General features: G+C 43.1%; 1 protein-coding gene across 3 annotated transcripts in view; it reads left to right on the top strand.

Moving 5' to 3' along the window:
• The window catches only part of TSPAN18 (tetraspanin 18), a 121,152-nt gene that overhangs the window by 79,547 nt on the left and 17,404 nt on the right, over nt 1-24,201 (top strand). For all 3 annotated transcript variants that reach the window (XM_041459768.1, XM_041459767.1, XM_041459769.1), the window contains exons 3-5: nt 15,745-15,834; nt 20,184-20,275; nt 21,029-21,223. In XM_041459768.1, coding sequence (XP_041315702.1) covers nt 20,213-20,275; nt 21,029-21,223 — 258 coding nt within the window. In that variant the 5' untranslated portion in view covers nt 15,745-15,834; nt 20,184-20,212. The remainder of the gene's footprint in view (nt 1-15,744; nt 15,835-20,183; nt 20,276-21,028; nt 21,224-24,201) is intronic.

The following is a 24,201-nucleotide window of genomic DNA, read 5'->3' as shown; positions in this document are numbered from 1 at the left end:
AAACATGATGAAAAATAAATCCCCCTGAGTCCTCAGTATCCTGCTTGAGTCACTAATTCCCCAGGGCAGAAAACAAAGCAGGCAAAAAAAGTTTGTTTTCACATAGCAAAGCCAAAACATTTCCAGTTCTGATTTAAGATGAGTCGTGGGAGCCGTCTCCTCTTTAATGTAACATGAGACCAGTATAGGTGACTTGATAAATATACAAACTGATTTTTTCCCTTACCTTATAGAGAGCACCTGTTCCTTTCTGTGGGACTCATGTCTGCACGTGGTTTTTTTTTTTCTGGAGCTACCCCAAAGTGCATGGGGACAGTGACAGCCAGCACTGTGGCACAGGGAGGGTTCAGATGCCTGAGTCACATTTTCCACAAGCACAGCTCCTCGTCTGGCTCCAAAAGCCAGCTCCGGTGGGATGCTGTCCTGGTCCTTCCTCCCTTCCTGGATGCCTGCACAGGCTGTCCCATCACTCCTCTTCTGATGTTTTCTTGCCTTTTTGAGACATCTCTGGCAAAGACTTCAATGTCCTAAGGTTTCTACAAATAGTATCTGCAGCTCCTGATGGAAACAGCAGAGTACTCCCCTGGTTCCCTGAGGCTTTATAAATACATTCCTAACTAAAGGCAGTTTATAAACCTGCTCAGCCACAGAATTGCACGTTTGATGAATATTCTCCACTTATGATGGGATAGGAGAGCAGAGAGTGAGACTTTGTGCTAGCAAATGGGCCCTGGCTGGAAGCAGTCTGCTAACACTTTTTCTATGACCTACTGCTCAGGGCTTGACCCAGAAGCACAATAGAAGGTGCATTATTATAGCTGTTCTGATTATGGCTAATAATTGTTCTGTTCTCATTTATAAATCTAATGGTTTGCTAATAACTTCTGATTTGGCAATATAGTACAACTATCAACTAAAGGTGGCATAGCGACATTAGTAAGGGTAATTGAGGTGTTTCTGTGATCTGCTTGCTCTTTGGTTTGTTAATTAGAAATTACTTATCTTAATATATGATAGAAATAATGTTACTTCCCTGTGAAGCCTGGGCATCTTGAAGGAAAAAGGGATGTGTCAGTCTGTGTCTGTATGTTGCTGGAATACCAGCACGGCGGTGAGCATACGGACATGAACCAGCCTAATATGTGTCAGATATTGTGTGTCTGTGTTTATATTTTGTATAAATAACAGCATGTGCTGTTACTTATGGCTGCACGTGTCTCTTGTTGCAAGACTGGGTGTGTAAGGCTGTCTGGGATCCGTGCGATTGATTAAAGAGCTGTTACAGGAGGAAATGGAAATGAGAGACAGACAGGCTGCTGAGCATTTAACCCTGGAGAAGAACCTTGGCATTTCATCTTCTATCAACGTTTGCCTGTAACTACTATTAGCATTAATTATGGAGATACTTAGTGAACACCCTGTTAGCCCTAATTAGAGCTAATGGAAGATATGTGTGGATGTTAACAGGACAAGAGACAACCAGGCTTCCATTTCTAAGGTTAAATATTCAGTAGCTCCCTCTTAGACATAACCAACATCCTATAATCATGCAGTCAGACTCATCCAAAAGCAGAACAGTTTCTCCTGTCTTTTTTTTTCATTCTCTCTCTCCAATTATGGCCACCTTACACTATTTTTGCTTAAATTAAAGAGCAAACAACAATGTGGCAGTGACCTCAGTTACCTTTACTAATGTAATTATGCTACCTCTCCTCTATTCATAGTGCACCTCAGAATCAGTCTTTATTAGCAAACCATTTGTTGTCCCTTTTACTATCCTTTTAATGAAGGCTCTACTCTTTTAGTAGAGTCACTTAAGTGGAGCTGAAAGGACTTGGCTTTGTTCTGAACAGAGACCTTGTGACAAAGATCTCAGGGCTGTGAGCTTGAGTAAGTCATGCAATATCCAAGGTCTGTAAAGCTCCTATCACTGTGCTATTGTTTAAAGCTGTAAACACCTTCTCCTCGCACCCGGTATCTTTGGTATTTTGAAAACCTTTGTTGCTGAAGAATTGAGGCTGCAAAATGTAGAGGTTGTCTTATTACCCTGCTGTTGTGAGTGATGGCACTTCCCTGCTGCTTATCTCTGCCCAGCAGGTCAGTGTCCTCATGGAATCTGTCTTTTCAAAACTGACTTGGAAACCTGTAACCCTCCCTGAGAGCCCTGAGCCTGCCTTGGATGGTGTCACACTCACTAGGGTACTAGGTCACACTCCTCCACAGTCCATTTCCTTTGCCGTGGACAAATGTGGTGATCTCAGGTAGTGTACTAGGCAAAAAGTGCATTTTTTTACCAGATAACCTATTCTATAGTTCTGGGGTTGCCAATGCAGTGCCCCTTTGAATACTGCATAGTTGCAATCTTATTACCTACAACCTGTAGCTCCCAGGTGCTTGCTAGCTGGAGCCATCTAGGAAGAAGTTCCTATCACTAGATTGACTGAATATGCTATCACCTGATTCAGAAAATAACATTAGAGGTTTGATAAGAGAAAGGATATGTTGTGGTGTGTCCTTGAAGAAAAATATCTGTCTCTGGTGTATTGCATAATACTAAGAATAAACACAAAAGTATGTACATATCTGTCTCCTTCTGAACTACAGACACTACATTTCTCAGTTAACCAGTAAAAATGCCAGTGGCTGCCTTCCTGCAGGACGGTGCTCTGTAAAAGGTACATTGGACAGATGCCAGTGTAAGGCATCCTGAACATGCTTTGGAAGTTTCTTTGTTCACTCCTTTGTTCACTTCGGTTTCAGTTTCGTATTCTAAGGAAACATGTCACAGGTGTTAATGAGTGCAGTGTGTTCTTAAGAGAAAAGTCATAAAGCAGTGGTACCCCAGCTTTCCAGCCTGGTGGCTTTCTCCTTTTTGATACATGAAATATATCTGAAGCAGTTCCAAGCATAAGCACATCTGTGCTTGGCCCAGATGCCACATTTGCCCTTTTGCAGAAAGCACCCATTGTGAGTGCTGGCTGAGGATCCTACCACTCACACCTGGGGCTCATCTGGGGCTGAGACAAGGCACTTGACTTCTGGAGCTGAGTGGGAAGGTGGTCTCCACTCATGTTTACCCGGAGGATGAGCTGGGGAAAGGTTGGTAGATTTTGATTTTAGCTATTTTTGGTGTATTTTCTTAATGTTTCTGTCTATTTTTCCAATTGTGTAGTTATAAGAACCTGTTTCACTCTATGGTGGTCACAGAATCTGTTCAGCTTTGTAATTAATGCTACTTCCTTTAATGTGTAACGTGTTCATAGGTCAGGCCTACATGGCCTTTTTGTAGTGACCATGTAAAGCCTAAAGTGCCTATATTTCAAACAGTGGAGCAAAAAGGCTTTGGTAAAAGGCTGATGGTCTTTTTCTTCAGAGTCTGGAGTAAGTTTATTGATTTAGGAGCTCTTGTACATTGTATGAAGTGGACAGGAGCAAAGAAACCTTATGCTACGTTATGCAGAGTTACTAATTAAACTCTTAGCTGCACAGTTAAAGTGGCAATATCCCCTACTACAATATGGCTTACTCCAGTTTTTGGTTTTTTGTTGTTTTTTTTTGGTGTACCTCCATTTAGATCCATTAACAAAAAGGATAGATACATCATCTTTAAAAAGGAAAAAAGCACCCACCTTATAAAGTTTCTATTAAATTGCTCACTAAGCCTTCAGGTAGAGTAGGAAAGAAACTGATGCTGTAAAGGGACAGAGTCATGACATATCATTTTATTACAGCTAGAAAAATGTGTCCTTGCTTGGAGCAGAAGCTGCTTCCCTGATGAGGCCGTAGTCTGCTTGTGTGGTTGGGAAAATGAAACACAGTCTGACTGGAGATGTTGTCAAACCCATCGAGGTTAAGCACCCTTTGCCCCAGGCGAATTCCCTTGTTTATATGAGTCACTACAGCTAGGCTGTAAAATGCAGGTCTCCAAGCAAAGCTGGGATAGTAACCACAGGTGGTAACTTAAAGCTGCCTTCATGAACTAAATCCTGCATTTTCCATCCTTAAAAAAAAAAGAATGTGTAAAGTAAATTCCTCCCTATCTTGCCTATGACTCATATAAATGTATCATACTTCTTGAAGCAGATATTTAAAGTCTCCAGCCAAAACCTTGCACATCTGTGCCTTAATTAAAATCAGTTTATTTTGTAGGTTAATTGCTTATACCATACCCACCAGTGTAATTTTTTTTTTATTAAATGGCTGAATGAGATTTGATATTACACGAATATCCCATCCTAGAAAGAATTAAAAAAAAAAAATCTCTGGACCAAATAATGGTCCAATTGAAAGGACTAATTTCAGATTCACTGAGCCAAAAGCAAAGTTTAAGTAGTGACAAAATCATTACTCTGGGTGTTTGATATAGATTTAGCAGTATTTCATTGATTTACAGAAATGAATCCCCTGGGTTGGTACTGATAGACTGTAGTTAACTGGTCACCTCTCACTATGATATTTTATCAGAAGGATAGCCTGGCTTTTCCTTCACAATGCTTTGGAGTCACCTAATTTATTTGTAATCTTCCCAGGATAGCAGGGAAAGCTGCAGATTAGCTGAGACACCTGAGCAGTGTGACCCTGGAATAATGGAAAGACAGCATATTATATGAGATGTCATCTCACAAAAAAAAGAATTTTAGGAGCTGGTATTTCATACAGGATATGTAAAGTGCTTAAATGTAAGTTTACTCGGCACTTGCTTTTGTTCTCTCTTTCTTTTTGACTCACAGATTTGTTTGGATGCTTCTGAGCAAAATGAGATTTTCTAAATGACAACTCCTATGCAAAAATCAGATGACAAAAAAGATTAGTGTGGTATGAGATATGGTAATGATACATGGCTGTATCAACAGTGCAACACCATGCATTGCAGAAGAGAGGGAAGCTTAGGAAATAAAAGGTAAAATAGAGCCTCTCAAAATTTGACGCAGTGGAATGGATGAGGAAGAGAAACACAGACAAGCCTGTGCTTGGAGGAGTGGAGAGGGGGACAGTTCAGTCAGTCAGGGCAAGGTGAGCCCATGCTTGTTTCAGCAGCTGCAAAACTTTGGGGAAAGATTGCACATCTCTGTGCGCTCACTCTTTGGGGTTCAAGGGGCTGAAAGGGGAGAACTTGGCTCTGCTGATGGCATGTGCTCAGCTCCAATGAGTTGTAGTATTTAGACAGCAAAACTGGTGAAGGACAAACCAAGTCAAAGCTATTCTGCAGGGTTTTCCACAGTGGGCCAGCATCATCACCTGCTTTCCCCTGGCCCATAGGGAGTGTGCAGGCTCAGAAAAGGAGCTCAGCCTATCGAAATGATAGATCCCTAAGCACATCTCCTGCCTCTCATATTTCTCTGTGCATCTCTGGTACTTCATCTTCCATCTCATCAGAGTCACACTGCACTCACCTCTGGAGCACCTGGGTGCACAGCTTGCAAGCATGGAGGTTAAGTATGGGCTCAGAGCTGGAGGAGGCTGGTACAAATAAACAGAAATAATGGAAGGCCAACTTACATTAATGCATCCTGTGTTCAGATTAATGTGCTTCACCCAAAAGATATAAGAACAAACCTGATTTTCCAAGCCATGCAAGTAGCTGATCCCTTACTGGGTGATGTTTTGCACTGCAGCTTTTCTGCTATGAGTATGAGACTATAGGAAGTGCCTGCTTCAGATTCCTGATTGACGCTATGCTGCCTGGAAAAATTTATTTCCTGAGGTACTTCTGAAGGAACTACATTTTCCAAAAATGTCCCCACATCCAGTACCCATGCCTTATAAGCAACTGGGGCTTCCAGGATACTGATCCTTGATCCCAAATGCCCTGAAGTCTCTCACATCTCTGCTGGCCCCCTGGAAGAGCTGGTTCACACCGTTCTCAATGGGGAACAGCAGGGAGCGTGGTGTGTGAGCTGTGGTGCTGAACATGGAGTTTCAAAGTGCACTGAGTTGGCAGTGGCCCTGCAGATTGTGACCAGGATGCTCTTCCCCTCCAATGCACAACCCCTGTGATCCAGCCTCTCACTGTCTGGGGGCCCTGGTGGTGCTGTTGATGTGGGACCTCAGCTGTGTTGTGGACAGTGTCCACTTTTAAGAATACAAAGCTTGCTGTGTCTTCATCAGAAGATCATTGACTTGGAATTCTCCTAGTGAGAAATTTCCTGGTGTGACTCAAAGGGGTTGTCTGTTTGAGGGATGCAGGAGAGCATTTTTGGAGATATCAGCTCTAAATGTATATTTCTACAGTTTTGAGCACATTGTTGAGAGGAACGTGGAGTACAAACCAACTGACATTTTGTGGTCCATATGAAGGACCTCACCTGGGGTTTTTGTACTTGAACAGTTTTAAAAAATACTGGCAGTCACTCAAAATACTTGTTTTCCTCTAAAAATTACAATATTTTGAATACTGTCTTCTGGGTATGTTTTTTCCTGTTTTCAGTAGAGGCAGCCTGGCACTCTCATAGGATACTGAACTAAATCTCTGAAACCCCATGGGTGACAGATAAGTGTTGCTGTTAATTATACTAAATACAGGGGGTGGGAGAGGATGATGAACACCAGCTTGAAATGACTTGCTAATGTCTGTGGATTTCTATGAGAGATTGTAGCAGAACTGGAATGTAAAAGTGGTTTGAGCACTAGACAGGAGACCACAGAAGCTGCCCAGGACACTTGCTGGGTATCCTGGAGCAAAGCCACATCAGCTTTATAAAGGACACAGCTTCATAAAGGGCTTTCAGACTAATGTGGAAAGCAATCTAAGGCTTAAATGGTATTAATGTTCTGATGCAAGGTGGTTTGTGCATCAGACATGAGGAATGGTAACCACAAATCTTGTAATGAAATTTGTCATAAAATTTATTGTCAAATGTATTTTCATGGCATGACTCCACAATGTTTTCAGAAAGGTTCTTCTCCCCATGCTGACTGCGGGGATGGGAGAAGAAGCTGTTAAATGCTGTGTTTCTTGAGACAACTTTTCTTGTCCTTTGTGCAGAGCAGCTCTGTGGCCTGACTAGGAGATTGTCCCCAAAGGGTGGTCTCTCAGGATAGCTTGAACATCCTGTTGTTTCCTAGGTTTTCTCTGCCTTAATCTAGGCTGCTTTGGCTCTTTGCTCTGCAAACTTCATTTTGGTACTTTTAAAATATGGGAGTTTTAGCTGAAATGCAGCATTTCTTTCAAATTGCATGCTGATCAAGAAAAGAGACACAGAAAAGAGACATAGCAAAGTGTCTCTAGCCACTGAAAACTGGTGTGATTTTGTGTTCACAATTCAGCCCAGTCCTGACTGATGTGGAAGTTAGTCTTATGGGTCCTGTTCGTCATAAGAGATCTGGTTTTGTTCTCCCTAAGAAGGTTGCCTAGACTTTCAAAATCAGAATTGCCTGGTTGGGTCAGACTGTGTTTGTGATTCCTTTGGGTGTGAAGAGGAAGGTACTCATCAGTCCATCTACAAATTGTTTTTGTACTGATTTAAGGCCATGGGATCAGCTTGTGCCTTCATCATTCACTGACACATTTATAATTGTTCCAGCCCTTCTGATTTGAATCAGAAAAGGTTTCATGTCTTTAGTTTTTAAGTCCTGATTTCCAGTGGGTAAAATAGAAGTGAAGGCTGAGTAAAGCAACCAGAGCATTTCCATAGTTACATTTGCTGCTTCAGTTTTGAGAGAGTCCTTAGGATGCCCTGTGAGTGCATGCCAGTTTTTATGTGTATGTATGGCTGATGGGCTCCAGGTTTTGCCCCACGCTATACCCAGGGCTCTTGCGAGCCATGCTGGCAGTGAAGTTTCTAGTGCTGCTCTCATGTGTTATTTAGGTTACAATAGAGCTAAAAACCTGCTTCACAATCAGAGACCCAATCCTTTCCCCCCAAAGCTCACAAACCTTAAAACAAAGACTGCCTGGGGAGACTCTCTGGCACTGTATTAAATATCCTTGACGAGAAAAGATTTCTTACAATTGTGGCCTTCCTAATAGGCACCGTGGGTAGTATCAACACAAAGATATCTGTATTACATGGTTTGACCTGCTTTAACCTCAGCCAGTCTCCTGGAGATTTAGAAAATATCTGTTCCATACAAAGGTCTTGGCTTTCAGGCAAAGTAGAAGCGGTTTGTTTAGAGTGCCAGCTTTGTGAGAGGAGATGTTATGCTTTTTGTGGGTGAAAGTCACCCCATTGAGGCTGTCTGAAAGGCTCTGGTTCCATGTCATCAGCACGTAAGCTGCTGATTTTGTTTGCAAAAATAAATTACTCCCCAAGTCTCTTCACTTAAGACTTCTACATATGCACTGTGCTCAGGGAATAGGGATATTTTGAGAAAGAGGGTATATTGTTCATAGTGTTTCCTTTAGGGGAAAAAGTTATGGTCTTCTAACTTTTAGTTGCTGTAGAATGCTTGATCAATCTTAATGAAAACTACAACCCCAATTTTGCAAGTTTTTTACATCCATTAATTCCCCCTCCTCTGCCCCCCCCTTGGAGAAGTTTAAGTCTGTCAGCAATATAAGTGGGATTTAAATCAACCTCTGAGCAGTTAAGTGGTAAGGAGATTTCCATAAGGTTATTTGGTTCCCCTCCCACATGTGGAAGGATGAGGTCACGGAGGGGAAGACAGGTGGCAATGGAAGTGAGTCCCCCATATTGGCATCTCAGCAATGCAAAGCTCCTGCCTCCTCAGGTGTCCCCAGCCTATGTTCCCCTTGTTGCCCGGTTTTCCTGCAGAGTGACACCTCCAGGCTGCAGGGTGGGGCGTGCAGCCATGTCTCGGGGGCTGCGTGCCCACGCCGTGCTCGTGGCAGGGCCGTGGTGGGCGCAGCACACGGCTCCTTGGCCAGAGCCGCACGCGGGGCTGTCCGCGCTGCTTCAGAAACGCAGGTGAGGTGCCAGTGAAGGGACTTTCATTAGGCACCTTTTCTTTCTGCATTTCTGCCAGAGCTGAAGCCGCTTGCCTGGGCTGAAGGGCTGCCAGGCTCCCTGTGTCTGATGCTGGGAGAGGTGGCTGTGTTGCTATGGCACTGGAGGTGTCTCCAAACCCCACTGCTCTGGCAGCTGAGCCGGCTCCCAGCAGCATGTCCTAATTGCGGCTGTGCAGCAACAAAACAAATATTCAGAGATTTCCATAAAGGCTGTAATCAAAGGAGCATCCCTTGCTTTTTAATATGTGCTGAATGGGTTCATTTGTAAGCTTATTACGACTTCAGAGAGAGAAGCTATTAGGATGATCATTAGCTGCCTGTGCAAATAACAAGGAAAACCGTGGCATGTTCCAGAATAACCCCCTCTTAAAGGTCTGCACTTTAAAATGCATTAACAATAACCAGCCATGCTGTCTTTCATGTTTACCATGCCATGAGTAAGGACAAAAGAGAAAGGAGAAGGGGACAGTGAACTGCATGCTTTCAAAATAAGTTCAGATGGAGAGAAAAATGAGGTGTTAAGAGAGTAGCAAACTCACTAGCATGACATTGTGTGTATTGATGCAGTATCTGTTATCCATTGGGAAAGCAAAAGCAGCTGGGAGCCAGCCTTTGAGTCTTGGCTCATATCTCACTTGGTCCCTCTACTCCTGTCATCTATGTATGAATTGTGCTTGGGGTCTTTTTTGTGCCTGGAACCTGATGGTTGCTGGAGCACTTAGATTATATGTCTTATGGAGGAAGAGAGAACATTTAGAAACACGTATGCCAAGATTATGGGATTTATTAACTCTCATTTATTTTCCTGCAGAACATCTGAAGCCCTCTTGTGGGCTGTGGCCATGGTTCACTCTCTTAATCTGAAATCAAAAATGCATGTAGCAAAAGATGTTGAATGGTTGGGTGTTCATACCTTAATTGGAGCAGGTGTGGTTTGGATCAGGCACATTTACCTTTCAAACCACATTAGCTGCAATTTTATGTGCTGGAGTAAGTTAAAGGTGCTGATTACAGCGAAACTCAGTTTAGATTTGCACATGAAATATTTATGAGATATGTATCATTTTGACTATAAGCAGGCTAACTTAGTCTTCAGGTCTGCCTATCCTTCCTAAGCCATTTCTCATGTCATTTGCTGCATTGAAGTTTTCCTGCACATATCACACCTACAGCTTGTGAAATGTATGTATTTCCTATAATACCCTCTTGTGTTAAGAATCTATAACACTTTGGGATGCATTATTATTCTTCTTGTTAAAAACATTTAACAGATGACCAGAAAGAGATTAATAATGCCACTTCTCAGATTTCCAGGAATATTATTTTCTGGATTATTTAGTATTACTAAGATCCCTCATTTAAAATCTGCTTTTCTTACAGGCTCTTTTTCCTAATCTTTGCTTTTCTGTTTTGTTTTTATATCTGAGTAGGCTGTTTTCTTGAATAGAGAATTTGCTAGTTTTCTGGGGTTTGGGGGGCTTCTGTCTGGTTGGGGGGGGAGGGTTGTTTGCGGTTTTTGTTGTTGTTGTGTTTTTGTTTTTGGCTTTTTTGGTTTGTTTTTTTTTTTTTTTTTTTGTTTTTTTTTTTTTTTGGGGGTTTTTTTTTTTTTTTTTTTTTTTTTTTGTACAATAGTTAATGCATTCAAAGTTCTGTTTGAGATTTCTTTTTAAAAAGGAAGTAAAGTTATTACTTCCCCAATCAAATGATCCTAAATAGGGGGTTAGTTTTTCCACACCTCTGCCTTATGAGAAAGCACTGAGAATAAACAAAACAAAAAGAAGTTAACCTATTGATTTGGAGCTCCATTCTGCCTTGAAACAGATGATCCAAGCAGAGATTTCATATTCCCTTACCCATGGCCCCTTGCCTCTGCCTCTGCTCAGACAGTCATGGCTTCTTTTTCCTGCTACAGACATCAACATCATCATCTTTCTGATAGGACAAAAAAAGCCCTGTGGCTTATAGTAATCCCTTTTGGTACCATCCTTACTTTAAAATATTTTTTCTCCTCTGCCTTGTTTCCCTGAAGCCCACAAGTATTGGGAAAATTCTTAAAATATTGAAAATCATGGTCTGAGGAGGACAAGGTTGCCACAGCAACTGTCCAGTGTTCCTGAGATTTATTCCTGCATGTCTCAAAACCATCACAAATGCCACAAACTGCTGAGGCACTTGCTGCAAACAAAGCAGGGCTATAGGAAAGGAGAACAGAAAAGAGCACTGAGAAGCTAGTTCTTGTAAAGGTGAGATGTGTCAGGCTCAGGGAAAACGTGGCAGGCGTTTAGACTTTGTGTTAAATCCCCTCAGTGTCTGCAGTGCCATGCAAGCACGTGGAGTGTTCCAACACGCGACAGTACCTGACATGACAGTGGATAATGTCACTTGGCTTGTGTTGCAGCTGCATGATCCACTCAGGAGAGTGACATTTATTCCATGCAGAAGGGAAATAGTTTCAGAAATAGGAGGCCAAAGTTAGCTGCCTCCCTTTGGGTTTGCTAAATAACAGCTTTCTGGGACAGAAGGTGCCTGATAAAGCGTGATACTTGTCAGCAAGAAGTGATCATCTTTTCCATGGGTTTGGGACTGGTCACAGTATGAGCAGGGAGCTATACTGGGGGTCAGGAGGTTTAGCACATCCATTCCCCTTTTAGCCCTGGTTTTCTCATCTAATAAACAAAATTAATGTTGTTATAGTATCAGTGTATATAATCTCTGGGTCATCTGTTTAGAAAGGCAGGCAATCGGTACCATATGGTTCCATGGTACTGCAGTGAATACAAGGGAAAATACACCTGTGAGATATCTGAGGGCTTTTTTAAAAAGGAACAGAACTCAAAAGAATTGCAGGCTATCATATGTTTTGATTCTGTATGGAGGATCTTCTTTTCTGAGACAGCTGGTTCCTGTGTGTGAGAAGCTGTACGAAAGAGCCAGATGTGATTACCTATGGAACTTTCCTTGGGAAGGGGCCAAAGTGAGCGAGCAGTTCATGTTTTGAATGGTGTAGTGTGCACATTTGCACCAGCTGAAACGGAGTGGTCTGTGGCCTGAAGCCATGCTGGCACTTCAAACACATAATCTAGCACTTTTCAAAACGTTACAGCATTTAGAATTGGTTCTGCTCTGGGACTTCTGAATTTCCATTCTGAATGTCTGTGCACGTGTGGGAGGTTTTACCTCCGTATGATCTCATGTATTCCATGCACACATTGTGCAAAGTTGCAAATATAAAACAGAGGGTAAGACTTGTATTATTAGCTTTGTTGCAAAGCTGCTGTTATTTATTTGAAAATTTAGAGGGGTTCAGTCCCCTCTAAGTTTTCAAATTTTCAAGTTCAGAGGGGCTCTTTGTCCTCCTGTGTGAGATTGATGTGCTCTTACACACAGAGGCTTTTGGTGGCAGAAATGTGCTTTTGTTAAAAGCAATCAGGATGAGATGAGACCCAGTGTAGGAAACTTTAGGGTAGCTTTGGAGGCAGCTCCGATTCATTTAAACACTGTTACAAGCCTCATATGCTTTTAGTGTTATAAAAGCCAATCAGGTTACTGTTTGCAGGTATAGGATGCCCCTAAGGGCTTTGCTCACTCGACTGTACTGCGGAATTAAATGCTCTGAGGCAGTGCAACAGGCTCATTCGCTCCAGTGTTGCAAGGCAAGGCAGTCATGGCTGGTAAATGGGCCCACGTTACAGTAATATTAGCATTTTAATGCAACTAAAGAGGAGGTAGATTGACTGTAATTTAGTATCCAGTTGCATGGCCTTGTGCAGGTCCCCTCATGGCTGCTCCACAGGGGCCGATTACAGTTACACAGTGCACTTTGGGATCTAATTGGATTTACATGAAGTAATGTAGTTGTGTCATAGCAACGATTTGCTGCACAAATGCTATGAAATTCCAGAACAAACAGTTGTTTATGTAGGAGCAATAGTTACAGGATAACACATGGGGCTGACAGCTTGTGCCAAGGTCCAGTTCTAAATCAAAAAGTGTTTCACCTTTTTTCTGAAACCACTGCAAGGGGATGAAACTATTCTGATCCAGGTTCCACAGAGATGTTTCTCCTCGCCCTTCACTGTGAAAGCACTGACCTGACACAGAGATCCAGCAGGACATGACTTCTGTCTTCAGCTTCTCCTTTGTCTGAGCATATGGGCTGGCATGTGTTTAAGTGTATCTTGACCCTGCAAATGTGAGCACAGGGGACTGGCAGTAGCTAGAAACCCTTGTGAAACATAACGTTTTTAAGGGGTTCATCTGGTGGCCCTTCCTCTTCTAGTCAACAAGCCAGATTTCTCACAAACACAGGCCTTGCTTCTTCATCCTGCACACTCCATTAATTTCTTGTTTCACTTGCTGCCTTTTGTCTGTTTCAACCCCTCTCTGTCCCATCCCTCTTTGCTCTGGAGCTCCAGATGCCTTTCTTGCAGCCTGATACCAGCAGGAGGCACATGTTTAGCTGCTTTTCCTCCATCAAAGCTGGCTCCTCGACGGGCTGCAGTGTGAATCTGAAGAGGAGCCAATGCTCAGCAAGGAGAGTTGATGTGGTGGCTGTGGACAATGTGCCAGCCACAGCTGGCCAGCCCAAGGATGAGGCTTAGCCTCAGCTGTCGCTCCTGCTCCCACTGTGTTTCCCCAGAGACTGTAATTAAAGGCATCAGCTTGCTGGAGTCACAATTAGGCATGGTGGGTTTGCACTTTGTGCAGTTCTCCCTAATGACAAAATCGTAGCTATTAACCAAAGAGAATCTGTTTGGCAGGGACTTTCTCCCCTTTAAGGCAACAGAGTCAGGTGGAACACTGCTGCTGCTTGGCACTAAATGCAGTCTTTCATCCCTTCTGACACAGTACCTGCTGGTACCTACTGAAGCATTCAAACTCTTCTTCTCTGGGGTGCTGTAATTTCTTTAAAATATTGTGACTTATGATGGATAAAAAAATAAAACTCCTCTCCCACGCAGACCTCTGAGGGCATGTAGGAATGTAATTATATGCACACACAGTAGGAGCAGGAATCCTATCATTCTGGTTATTTTCTTAATGATAGGTTTATATAGCACAGTGTCATCTCTGCTTTAAAGTTAGACCCATCTTCTCTTGGCAGCATCTATGCCAAGCAAGTGGCATCACAGGACAGGACAAACAAAGAAATTGTCTCTCAATCACACTTGCAAAGCACAGGATGGAGTGTCCTACACACCACAGAAATAGATACAAAGGTCAGCGTGGGCACTGGGCTCTGATGCCATACGGGCTCTCTGCTGTGAGGCACTGTCCCTTGTCCTAGATGTCCTCTCTTCAGACCTGCTGAGCCTGCTGCAGCCATCTCCCAGGCAGTCCCACAGCACCCTCTGAACTTTGACACTGCTGGAAAAGCTGTACTGATTGGGAGCAGCCTTGTACCCAGCATAGTGAAGAAAGGCAGTTCAGCCCCTGCTCAGCTCATGCCTTCGGCATTTCCCAGCAGAGACATCTGGATTGGCAAGAGATGTTTGCACCCTCCAGATTTCCAAGGGGAAGCAATCCCTGTTCTTCATCTGGAGATGTAGGTTTACAGTGACAGAGGAAGGGCATTAAATGTGAGGGATTAATGCAAAACAAAAGGTCTATGAATATTCATTGTATGTTTTATATTGTAATAGTTTCAGCCACCTTGAAACTCCTTGTTCGCTTCCTGCCAACAACAAATGATAGACTTTTACTCACAGAAGTCTTAATGGCAGGCAATTTTCAAAGGCACATTTACAAATGTTTGTGGCAAACAGATGTTCAATGCACCCACTCCCAGAAATCATGATGAAATGCTGGCACTGAGAAAGCAGGGAGAGACCCAGGTGATTATCTGGTGTCTCACAGGGAAGCAGCAGCTCCAGCAAAGCCGCAAGTATGCCAAAACCATTTTTGAAGGATGAGTGAATGAGTTACAGTGCTGAGCCCTATGTGAATATTGGACTCTTATGGCATGGGGTGTTCTTTGAAGAGTGAAAGGCTGCCCCTTTCCCCCAGGCCCTGCAATATGGAGTTGGGGCCGTGTCAGATGCATGGAAAAAGCAATCTAGGAGCGGGTGCCCTGAGAAAGCAAGAATCAAACATGTGTGCCTTGCACATTAGTCTGTAGTCTCACCTCACCTCTGCCTAGTCAAAGGCTCTCATTAGCGTTGTGTGGGCAGAAATTAAAACTTACTGAGAGAACTGTGATTGTTACCTTGAGGACAGTGGCAGTCTGCACCTGAATCCCCTGCCTGCACCCATGTATCTAATACTTTTGGGTGGCCAGGGCTGTGGCTTTGCTGTCCCTCTCTGTTGTTGCTTCCCAGGCAGTGACAATGAGGCAGAGGGAGAGGAAACAGTTTGCTCAACTTGGTGTGACAACTGGCTGGAAGAATGAGGGATAGCACCCAACATTTATGCTGCTGCTCCTAATGGCTGGGCTTCCCAAAGATTCATTCCATCTTCGTTCCTGCCTTTTCCATTTTCCCAGTAAATGGGCTGTAAAGTCACAGCAGATTAAAGTTTGTCTAAACCTCCTATAAAATATTGAAGGTACAGCTGGTATTAATCTAGTCCTCTTGTGGTATGAAGTGCAGGTGTAATGGGACTATATATTTACACGTGGTCTGTGGGTGTTTAAAACACCCCCAAAAATTGTTAAAGAGATTCTGAGGAATTTAATCCCTCACTGGGTATTAAAAGCTCTTCATTAGTGATAATGTACACCAAATTAAGGTGGCAATTAGACTGAGCACGTTCATCAGGATGGTGTGTTTTAATAAATTGTGTATTTAACATGATTGCACTTTACTGACTTACAGTGCTTGCATATTTTTCCCTTACAGGACAAGCTTGGATAGAAGGAGATACATGGGACACACAGACAATTAAACACTGGAAGAGACACTGTGCTTCAAGTCCCAAGATTAGTAAAGGTGCGTGCTGTTAATGGCTTGCTCTTTCTGTATGCCAGGTACATTCTCTGTATCTCTGTTGGAGCAGCTTAAGGGTGGCTGTGGTGTGCTGGAGGCAGTAAGAAATACACAGCTCATCTGCCACTGTGTCACCAGTGAGGTACTGTAGAAAGTCATCCTTCCTTATGAAACTGCTCCTAATCTCTGTTGCATCTAGAGAAGCAGACTGTGTGAAAATAATGCTCTGACAGGAGGTTCTGGATGGCTCTTCCTGTTAGATATGTTCTCTTAGGACATCCCACCACTTTGGTGTAAAGTTGAATGCTGCTTGCAGGTAGTGAACACTGAAATCTTCTTAAGGGAGGTGTACTTGGGAAGGAAGGCAAGCATGCTGAGCCAACTCTCCATGCCTGCAAGCCAAAGGGTGGCCTGCCACACTGGTGGGGAGAGGACACCATGGAGCAATGCCAAGTGGTGGTGATGCTTTGCCACTGGTGCAGCGTCGAGCTTCAGGGATGTTTCCAGTGACACCTTATCTGGGGCAGCCTCTAGAAATCAATACATTTACTTGCAAGAGAATCTAGTCCATATTTTCTAATACCTTTAAAGCCTACCTGGCACTGATTCTGGAGAACTTCAAGCACATCATCTGCTTTTACATGGTCCATTGTGTATGGCTATGAATGTAGGTGTGAGTTGGCATCATTTCCTGCTCGAGCCACTGGCTAATGTTCTGTAGGAAGTACTGCAGAACTGGTTCTGATGACTTAGAGGAAGCCACAGTTCAGCATCAGTTCAGTGGACAAGTTCTTCATGCATGTTGACAGCGAAGAGATATTTATGTGAAAGGAGAGCAGTGACTGAAAAAAGTTATTTGCATGAGGGCAAGAGAACCTGTCGACATCTCTCTCAATCTCTGTTATTCTGTGTTTTCTATCAAGTATTTGAGATGGGGAGACTGTGATGAGTAATCAGTCAATCTGTCTGAATTTCTATACTGAAACACAAATTGTTTGTAGTGGCCTGTTAGGGACGAGCAAGGGAAACGGTTCACACACTTCTTTTCAGTAGAGAGTAGGAGTGATAAAATACAGATGATGTGAGGATTGAGACTGGTGAAGACAAGGTGCTCCTGAGAGTTCTGAAAGACTGGCACATCCATGAGATGCTCTTGTTGCATTTGCCACCAGGTAACTCAGACACACCTTGGGCAGCTCTTTTGAAAAGTCTTTTTACCGAGGAGAGTCATCAAACACTGGAAGAGGTGTCCAGGGAGATGAGGGGGGCCTCAGTCCTTGGAGACATTCAAAACTTAACTAACGTGACCCTAATCCATGGGTTTCAATCCAGCATTAAAGGCATATGGAGGTTGAGGGAAATGTCAGTGGCAGCAAAGAGAAAAACTGGAGGCCTTTTGGAGGGGTGTGGTTGGGCAGCTGCCTTTAGAAATGTGAGGTTCAAGGCAGCTGCAAGGCATGCAAAGCAAATGACAAAAGGAAGGAAGTGGCTGGAGAACAAAAAAATGCATTGCCTTAAAAACTAGACTTTATTGCTAACTGATTACAGCAGCTGGGCTGTGTTTCCTGGCTACACTGCTGGGGACTTTTAGCCTCCCCATCCCTTTCCAAGATAAAATTAATGGGGGATACAGGGGAGAGAGAAATATAGAATGATGTGCTTAAGAAAAAGCTGAACATTTATAGCTACATTTCGGACAAAAACAAATGCATCTCATGTGTCTCACAGGTCTGAGACGGGACAAGCCAGGGACAGCATCTGTCAGCCGCTATCTTCTGCAGTTCTGACTGTTCATGTTTGCTTAGCATTAAATGTCTCCTGCAGAGAAGAACTTAATCTCTCACAGATCTGGGGCCTGGAGGAGGGGAGTGAAGGTATTTTTAAAAGGTAGATTAGGACATAGGCATTCAGTTCTTATCACACTTGTATCAGTGTGTAGTACGAGTAACTCAGATAATTTGCTCGTTGTGTGAATGGCTTAAAAAGACAAGTAGAATGAAAGCCCATCTCTGTGAGTTTTAGGCTTAGGAGCTGCTGCTTCTTGGACCACAGGCATTGTTTTTTGTGTGAGTGACTGTAGTGGAGTGTGTGAATTATGTCTAGTGCCACAACAAGGCCAAACTGTTTTGGGTTTTGTTCTTTTTTTTTTTTTTAAACAAAGTCTACTATAATATGGATCATACAGATGGGTGCTTAAGGCAGCAGGGCTTTGAAATTTAAGACTTTGGCTAATTTACCAAGATTTAGCCATTCTATATTTCACTGGAGCATGAATTTTTAGTGTGCTGATGAGAACATCTAGGTGACAGTAATTGTGGGACTCTTGAAATCCCAGTACCCTATTGATTTGTCTGTATTTTCTTGTCCCTCTCTAGTGTCCAAGTCATGTGTTAGTGGGGCTGAAGGCTCACCTTTCCCATGAAACTGAATAATTCCCTGCCCAGCTCCTTTGCTTTCCGGACTTCCAGATCCATTTTCTCTGTCAGATTTGCAGACTTGGCTTTAAACAGTGTCAGGAAGCTGCGGGCATCTCCTGCAGGCCCACATCTGAGCTCTGTGCTCTACCCCATCTCTTGTAGTCACCATCTTGTCCTTGAATTTCTCTGGGCAGAGCAATTATGTATCAGGGGTATAAGAAAATAAGCTTTGTAAAGAAAAAACATTGCCCTCATTCTCAGGTTTAGATTCAGGTTTGTGTTTCTCCAGAAGCAAGGTGGATCTTTCCAGGATTCCTCCAGCAAAGAGAGTTCCCTGGGCAGTACTCAGCCAGCAGAGGCACACTGCTGTCCCGCCCCAGGTACAGGCAGCTGTAGAGGGAAAGCAACCCACATGAGCTTCTGTGAAACACCATTTGTGTCTCAGCCTGTTTTTTCACAAACAAGGAATTGATTTGATTTTAATCAAGTGAAAGCAGTACACCAAACACACACTGTGTAATAAAAATCTGGCTCTTACCTCAGGCAGCCCCGTGCTGGGAGCTCTGCCTGCCATGGATTTTCTCAGCTCTTTGGCTAAAGCAGAGCAGTTCCTATGGTCACAGAGGAAAGCACCTCGTGAGGTTCTAGAGAACTCACAGATTTTGTGGTTTAACAAAAACAATGGAGTGAAAGGCAGTTTTATTTCTGGCCTGGAGAAAATCTTGGATAATTCCAGTTTTTTCTTTTAAGTCAATGATATGGACTTTGCTAACATAGCATATCATTAGATACACTTCTGTTAGGGAATGGCATTTGCAGTGGAGAAAGGGAATGAGATGCATTAAGAAGCATGTGGGCTTTGGGAAGGCTCCTCTGGGGAGCCAAGCAAACCTGTGCCTCTGGGTTTGCAAATGTATGGCTCCATCTGTGCACACTGCCATGACTGTGTTGCTTCAGTGGAAGTTTTACTATTTCATGTATTTATTTGTCTGTTCCTCTAGGGTACTTACTGATATATTGGCATATTTGGACACACAGTCACTTCATTACATAAACAGCAAGCAGGAACTTTCCTCCAGTGTAGCCTAACCTGCTCAGGATTTATTGCTGCCCTCCCAACAGAAGCACTGGCCAAGCAGTTTGTTGTCTAAATCAGACACTGAGTTTCAGAACTGGTGAAGATTCCTTAGCATTTTTTCCTGGACTCAAAAGCTTTCCAACATTGATCCATGAGTTCTCCTAGCAAAGGACCTGTGCAGGGTGGGGCATAGAGCAGCAGGATCTCACTGTGCAGGAGCATCTCGCACTGCATGGCAAGCAGGTGCTGTGCCCAGGCTGAGTAACCACGTGAGGACGTCCTCCTTGGGCCCTGCCATGTCCACACACTGCTGTCATTCCAAGCCCAAATGTCTACAAGCTTCCCTGAAGCTGTTGTCCATGTTTGTGTGGTGTTCATTCTGTAGAGGGAGATTGTGTGAAGACGGCTGTCCCAAATGCTCTTTGTGTGTCTTCTAACTGGGCACAGCTTGTTCTGGCTCCTGTTTCAATATGACCTTTTCTCAGCGTGAAATAGACAGGTACATTCAGTGATTCTTAGACTTGACAAGCTTTAAGGAGTGGGGGGGAAAAATTCTTCATGTGCAGAGGGATATTTTTTCCCCAGTATCTCACTCTGCAAGTAAAGCTAGACCTTTGGTCTCCTGCAACCTTTCCCTTCACTTCTGCGTTCACCTTCAGACCTTTAAGAATGCAAAAGGATCAAGCAGAAATCATTTTCTCTTACTAGCCTGTGCTATGTTCCCCCTCCAGGTAAGAAAAGAGCTCTTCTCTATAATGAACTCCACAGGGTCTTGGGGGAAATACAAATAGATTGGAGATAGGATTGTGTCATTCCAATGAAAATGAGCGTGCTAAGAAAGTGCTGTTGTTTTGCAGGAGGAATTGGACAAAGGACCCTGAAGACCATGGAGGGAGACTGTCTGAGCTGCATGAAATACCTGATGTTTCTTTTCAATTTCTTTATATTTGTAAGTATTTGGAATTCATTTTCTTTTCTGGATCCCCGTTTCCAGCATCCTGCTGTTGCCCAGCAGGATAGGCTATAGTGTGGTAAAGTTGCCACAATACAAAATATCCCCTCTGCTGTGCACTAGCAATCACTGAGCGTTTTGCAGCATCCAAAGATGCCCAAACATTCAGCAAGGCAGCACAGTGGTCACTGTTGTCTGAGTTATTGCTGTCCTTGACAGGGGAAACCACAGGGAAAGCTGTAACTAATGATGCACATAGTTCATCCTTGAATGGTAGAAGAAATTGTTTTCTAGTCCTGGGTGCCCTGCTGAGGTTTTCACTCAGGAGCAGTAATTCCCTTACCACATGTGGAGTCATTCTTAGCTGTTTTTGTTTTTGAAAGGAAGGGTGGGAGCGCCCAGCCACCCTGGCCTCTGTGGCAGGTATGGCTCACGTGAGCCCCTTCACTGTCCTCTACAGATGTGGCAGCAGATCAAGACTGTCTTTAGCAGCACGGAGGGAGTAAACAGTTGGTAGAGTGATGTGTCAAGAAAGAAAGAAAGGTACTTTTTCTGCAAATGATTCATTTATTGAGCAAGAGATACTAAGAGCAGCATATCAGAAGTGACCTGCACAGCATGCCTTTGCAGAAACACAAATTCTCCAAATTAACGTCTTTGATCAAAAGATAGCAATGAATCCAGTTTTTCTGCAGCAGTTGTTTTATGCTGACCTGTCTCTCTCTCTCTCTTGTCCTCGTGCTGTGACAGCTGGGAGGAGCATGCCTGCTGGGACTCGGAATCTGGGTCATTGTGGATCCCACAGGTTTCCGAGAGATCGTGGCTGCCAACCCCCTGCTCTTCACAGGAGCGTACATCATGCTGGCCATGGGAGCAATGCTCTTCCTGCTGGGCTTCCTGGGCTGCTGTGGTGCCATCCGTGAGAACAAATGCCTACTGCTCTTTGTAAGTGCCCTTGCAATTCCTGTTGGCCTCTTGGTGCTTCCCGTAGGGGTGACTGGATAGATACAATGGTTGGGATAAGCACAGGAATGGGTGTCTGGTGTTGTAGTTGTTATTCCTTCACAGGATAAGTAGGCTTAGGATACTTTTACACACTGCTAGAAATACAGATAATTTGCTTTTTCACTTATACAGATTTGAGCCCAGTCTGGGAGCATATTTTGACCTTTTTAAGTTTTCATTCTAATTGACGCCGTTTGGTTGTTCGGTCTTTGACTACATTTATAAAGTGACCAAAAATGATCCTTTCTCGGCTACTCAAAACAGTGGAACCCACTTCCACTTGTAGATTCATTCCTTGGGGGTCCACAACAAAGGAGGGAACACTGGGGCACAGCCCCTGTGCAAGGGAGCCCCCCATGCCAGCAGAAGTGCCCAGCCCAGAGCTGCATCACATTGCTGTCATTGCTGCTCTCAATAGCTGGCCACTCCCTGATGCAGCCTACTCTGTTCCTAAAATTAACCAGATTTGATGCCTTTGGACAAATTTTCCCCTGAATGACAGGATTAAATTTCAGCCCATGGTGGTCATCAATAATTACAAAGAGCTAAAATAAGTCACTTCTGCCCTTGCCCCCCACTCTTCCCAAGTTCTAATACTGAAGGATTTCCAGCCATTATCTCCTGCAGGAAAGCATTGCCAGTTATGTATTGAAAGACAAAGACCATTAGTTTTCTTTTTATTTTCCTTTTCTTTTTTTTTATTTTTTTTTTTTTTTTTTTTGGGGGGGGTTTTTTTTTTTTTTTGTTTGTTTTTGGTTTGTTGGTTTTTTTTGTGAAATGTGATCTTTTGTTTCTCCCAATGGGTCTGGTGGCACTTTGGGTTTGTTGTGGGTTTTGGTTTGTTTTTTTTTAATTTTTAAAAAAATCCTGTTCTTACTGTGTTTTGTTAGGCTTGTGTCTTGCACAGCTGCTTCATGGTTCAAAAAAGGCTTGTCTCTAACTTTAAACAGGACAGGAAAGTCCTCTTTGTTGAATGCAAACCCATCTTTTTCTAGAGATGAGCATGGCTTCACTGAGATAAATTCTCTCCGGCCATTGGCTCCCATGTGCTTTGAGTTCATAGCCTGTAAATGAGAGCCCTTTCGGGGAAGCCACTCTGGGTTTGATTTCTAGTGATTCATCGCAGAAGTAAATCAGAAAAATAAATGTATCACCTGTGAAGTCTGTGGAGATCTGCCCACAGGAACCTAATAAAATGGAAAAGATGAGGCCCAATGAGCCTGAAGTTACTTCAAAGCTTGTCCTTGTCAGATTAAGAAACTGAAAATGAAGTTTGATGAGAAATGTTGTTGTAAGTGAAGGGGAGAGTAATATTTTCAGTCTGCTGCACACAGACTGGTGACCTGGCTGGAAAAAGGGAGCTCTGGGCCATGTTCTCTCCTGATACAGGTTTGAATGTTTCTCCATGTATTTTAGTTATACTCCAGTACACTCAATTTTGTGGTTATTACTTTTCTTACTCCTAGAGATAGTTCTCAGCCCTGCTGCTTTATTTATTTACCTTCATTATTATTTTATTTTGAGCGAAATGTGAGAAAAATATGAAGTAATGGAAGTAATGCCCCAGACGAGGAGAAACTCTAAAAGTAATTACTGGATAAGGAATTATTCTTCCATTTTGATCAGTCAGATTTTTGAGGGCTTTTTGTATCAACACTAACTCAGCTAAACAGCCAGCCGTCTCATGTTCAGCAGTGTGAAGCACTTGGATGAGGACCTGGGAGAAGAAATATGTTTGTAACTGCTTTTTTGGGGCCACACCACCTGATGTTAAAATCAGCTGATCTTAAAGAATCTGTGAAACCCAAAGTCTGATAGGAGTAAGTTTTAGACACTGAATAGGCAAAAGATTCATGACTGTATGCCAGAGAGACTGGGAACACTTGCAAAATAGAGAGTGTAAGTCTTTGTGGGGGTGGTACCTGGGGAGAAGTTGCTAGATCAAATCAAGTCCACTTACAAAGTTGTTAAAGAATTGATGAGCCAGAGAGCTGCTTGAATGAGATTTCAGTGATGCATAATGTATGCCTGAAGCTTTTAGTCCAAATGTAAACAGAAGATAGAAGGGACAAGACAGGCGCATATTCTCTAGGTTCTGGTTTCAGTGTTTGCAAGGACTTTTATTTTTCATTATGCTGCTTGTCTTTTGGTAAAAAATAACCCCATCACTATGGAACCTAACATGTTGTATTAAGCACAAGGCTGTGAGGCATTTCTAGATTTCCTGGCATTTGAACCTGGCTCACAAAAAAAAAAAAAAAAAGGAACAGTGGGCTGCAAATCAGACACTGAACGACTTGTCCTGAAGGTCCTCTCACTGCAAAACAACACTAAAAATCAGAATCCAAAGTACTATTGAATGTACAAAATTGTGTACCAAGGGATGTTTGTGTACTTGAATTCAGGTACAAATAAATTTTGTACCTGAATTCAGGATAAATTGTGTACCTGAATTCAGCTTTGTTAAAAGAAGAGCCCATGTTAGCTTCATTTGGCTTAGTTTCAAATGCAGGCATCCTGTTTTGCACTCCTGTGAAATGGATATAGTAGCCCCTCACACTTCTCAGCGTAAAGATGCAGGTCCAGGTCCTTTGAGTTAAAGACAGTTGATGCTCTTTTTGGAGCAGCAGTTCTGAAACTGGAACATTGGATGAGTTATGAAAAATAAACACAAAGCATTATTTTGTGGAAACTTTTAATAGACCACTTCTGTGAAAACTCCTGTAACCACCACCTGGAGCTGAGGCAAATTTTTGAGGGAGCCCATTTCTTAGGATGTTCACCTTGGATGTGGGGAGTATCTGTATTCAAATATCAAGTATCAAGCTTGAATTTGAATGTGAGGTTAGTGTGTCCCATGCATTAACCAGCTGGCTCCTTTGTGCTCTCACATATCAGTAATCAATTTAATTTTTGGA

The sequence above is a fragment of the Pyrgilauda ruficollis genome, unplaced genomic scaffold (genome assembly GCF_017590135.1).
Source record: "Pyrgilauda ruficollis isolate IOZ18807 unplaced genomic scaffold, ASM1759013v1 scaffold14, whole genome shotgun sequence".
Lineage (NCBI taxonomy): Eukaryota > Metazoa > Chordata > Aves > Passeriformes > Passeridae > Pyrgilauda > Pyrgilauda ruficollis.
The sequence above is the reverse complement of the archived record's forward strand: the minus strand, read 5'-3'. Positions and strand labels throughout refer to the sequence as shown.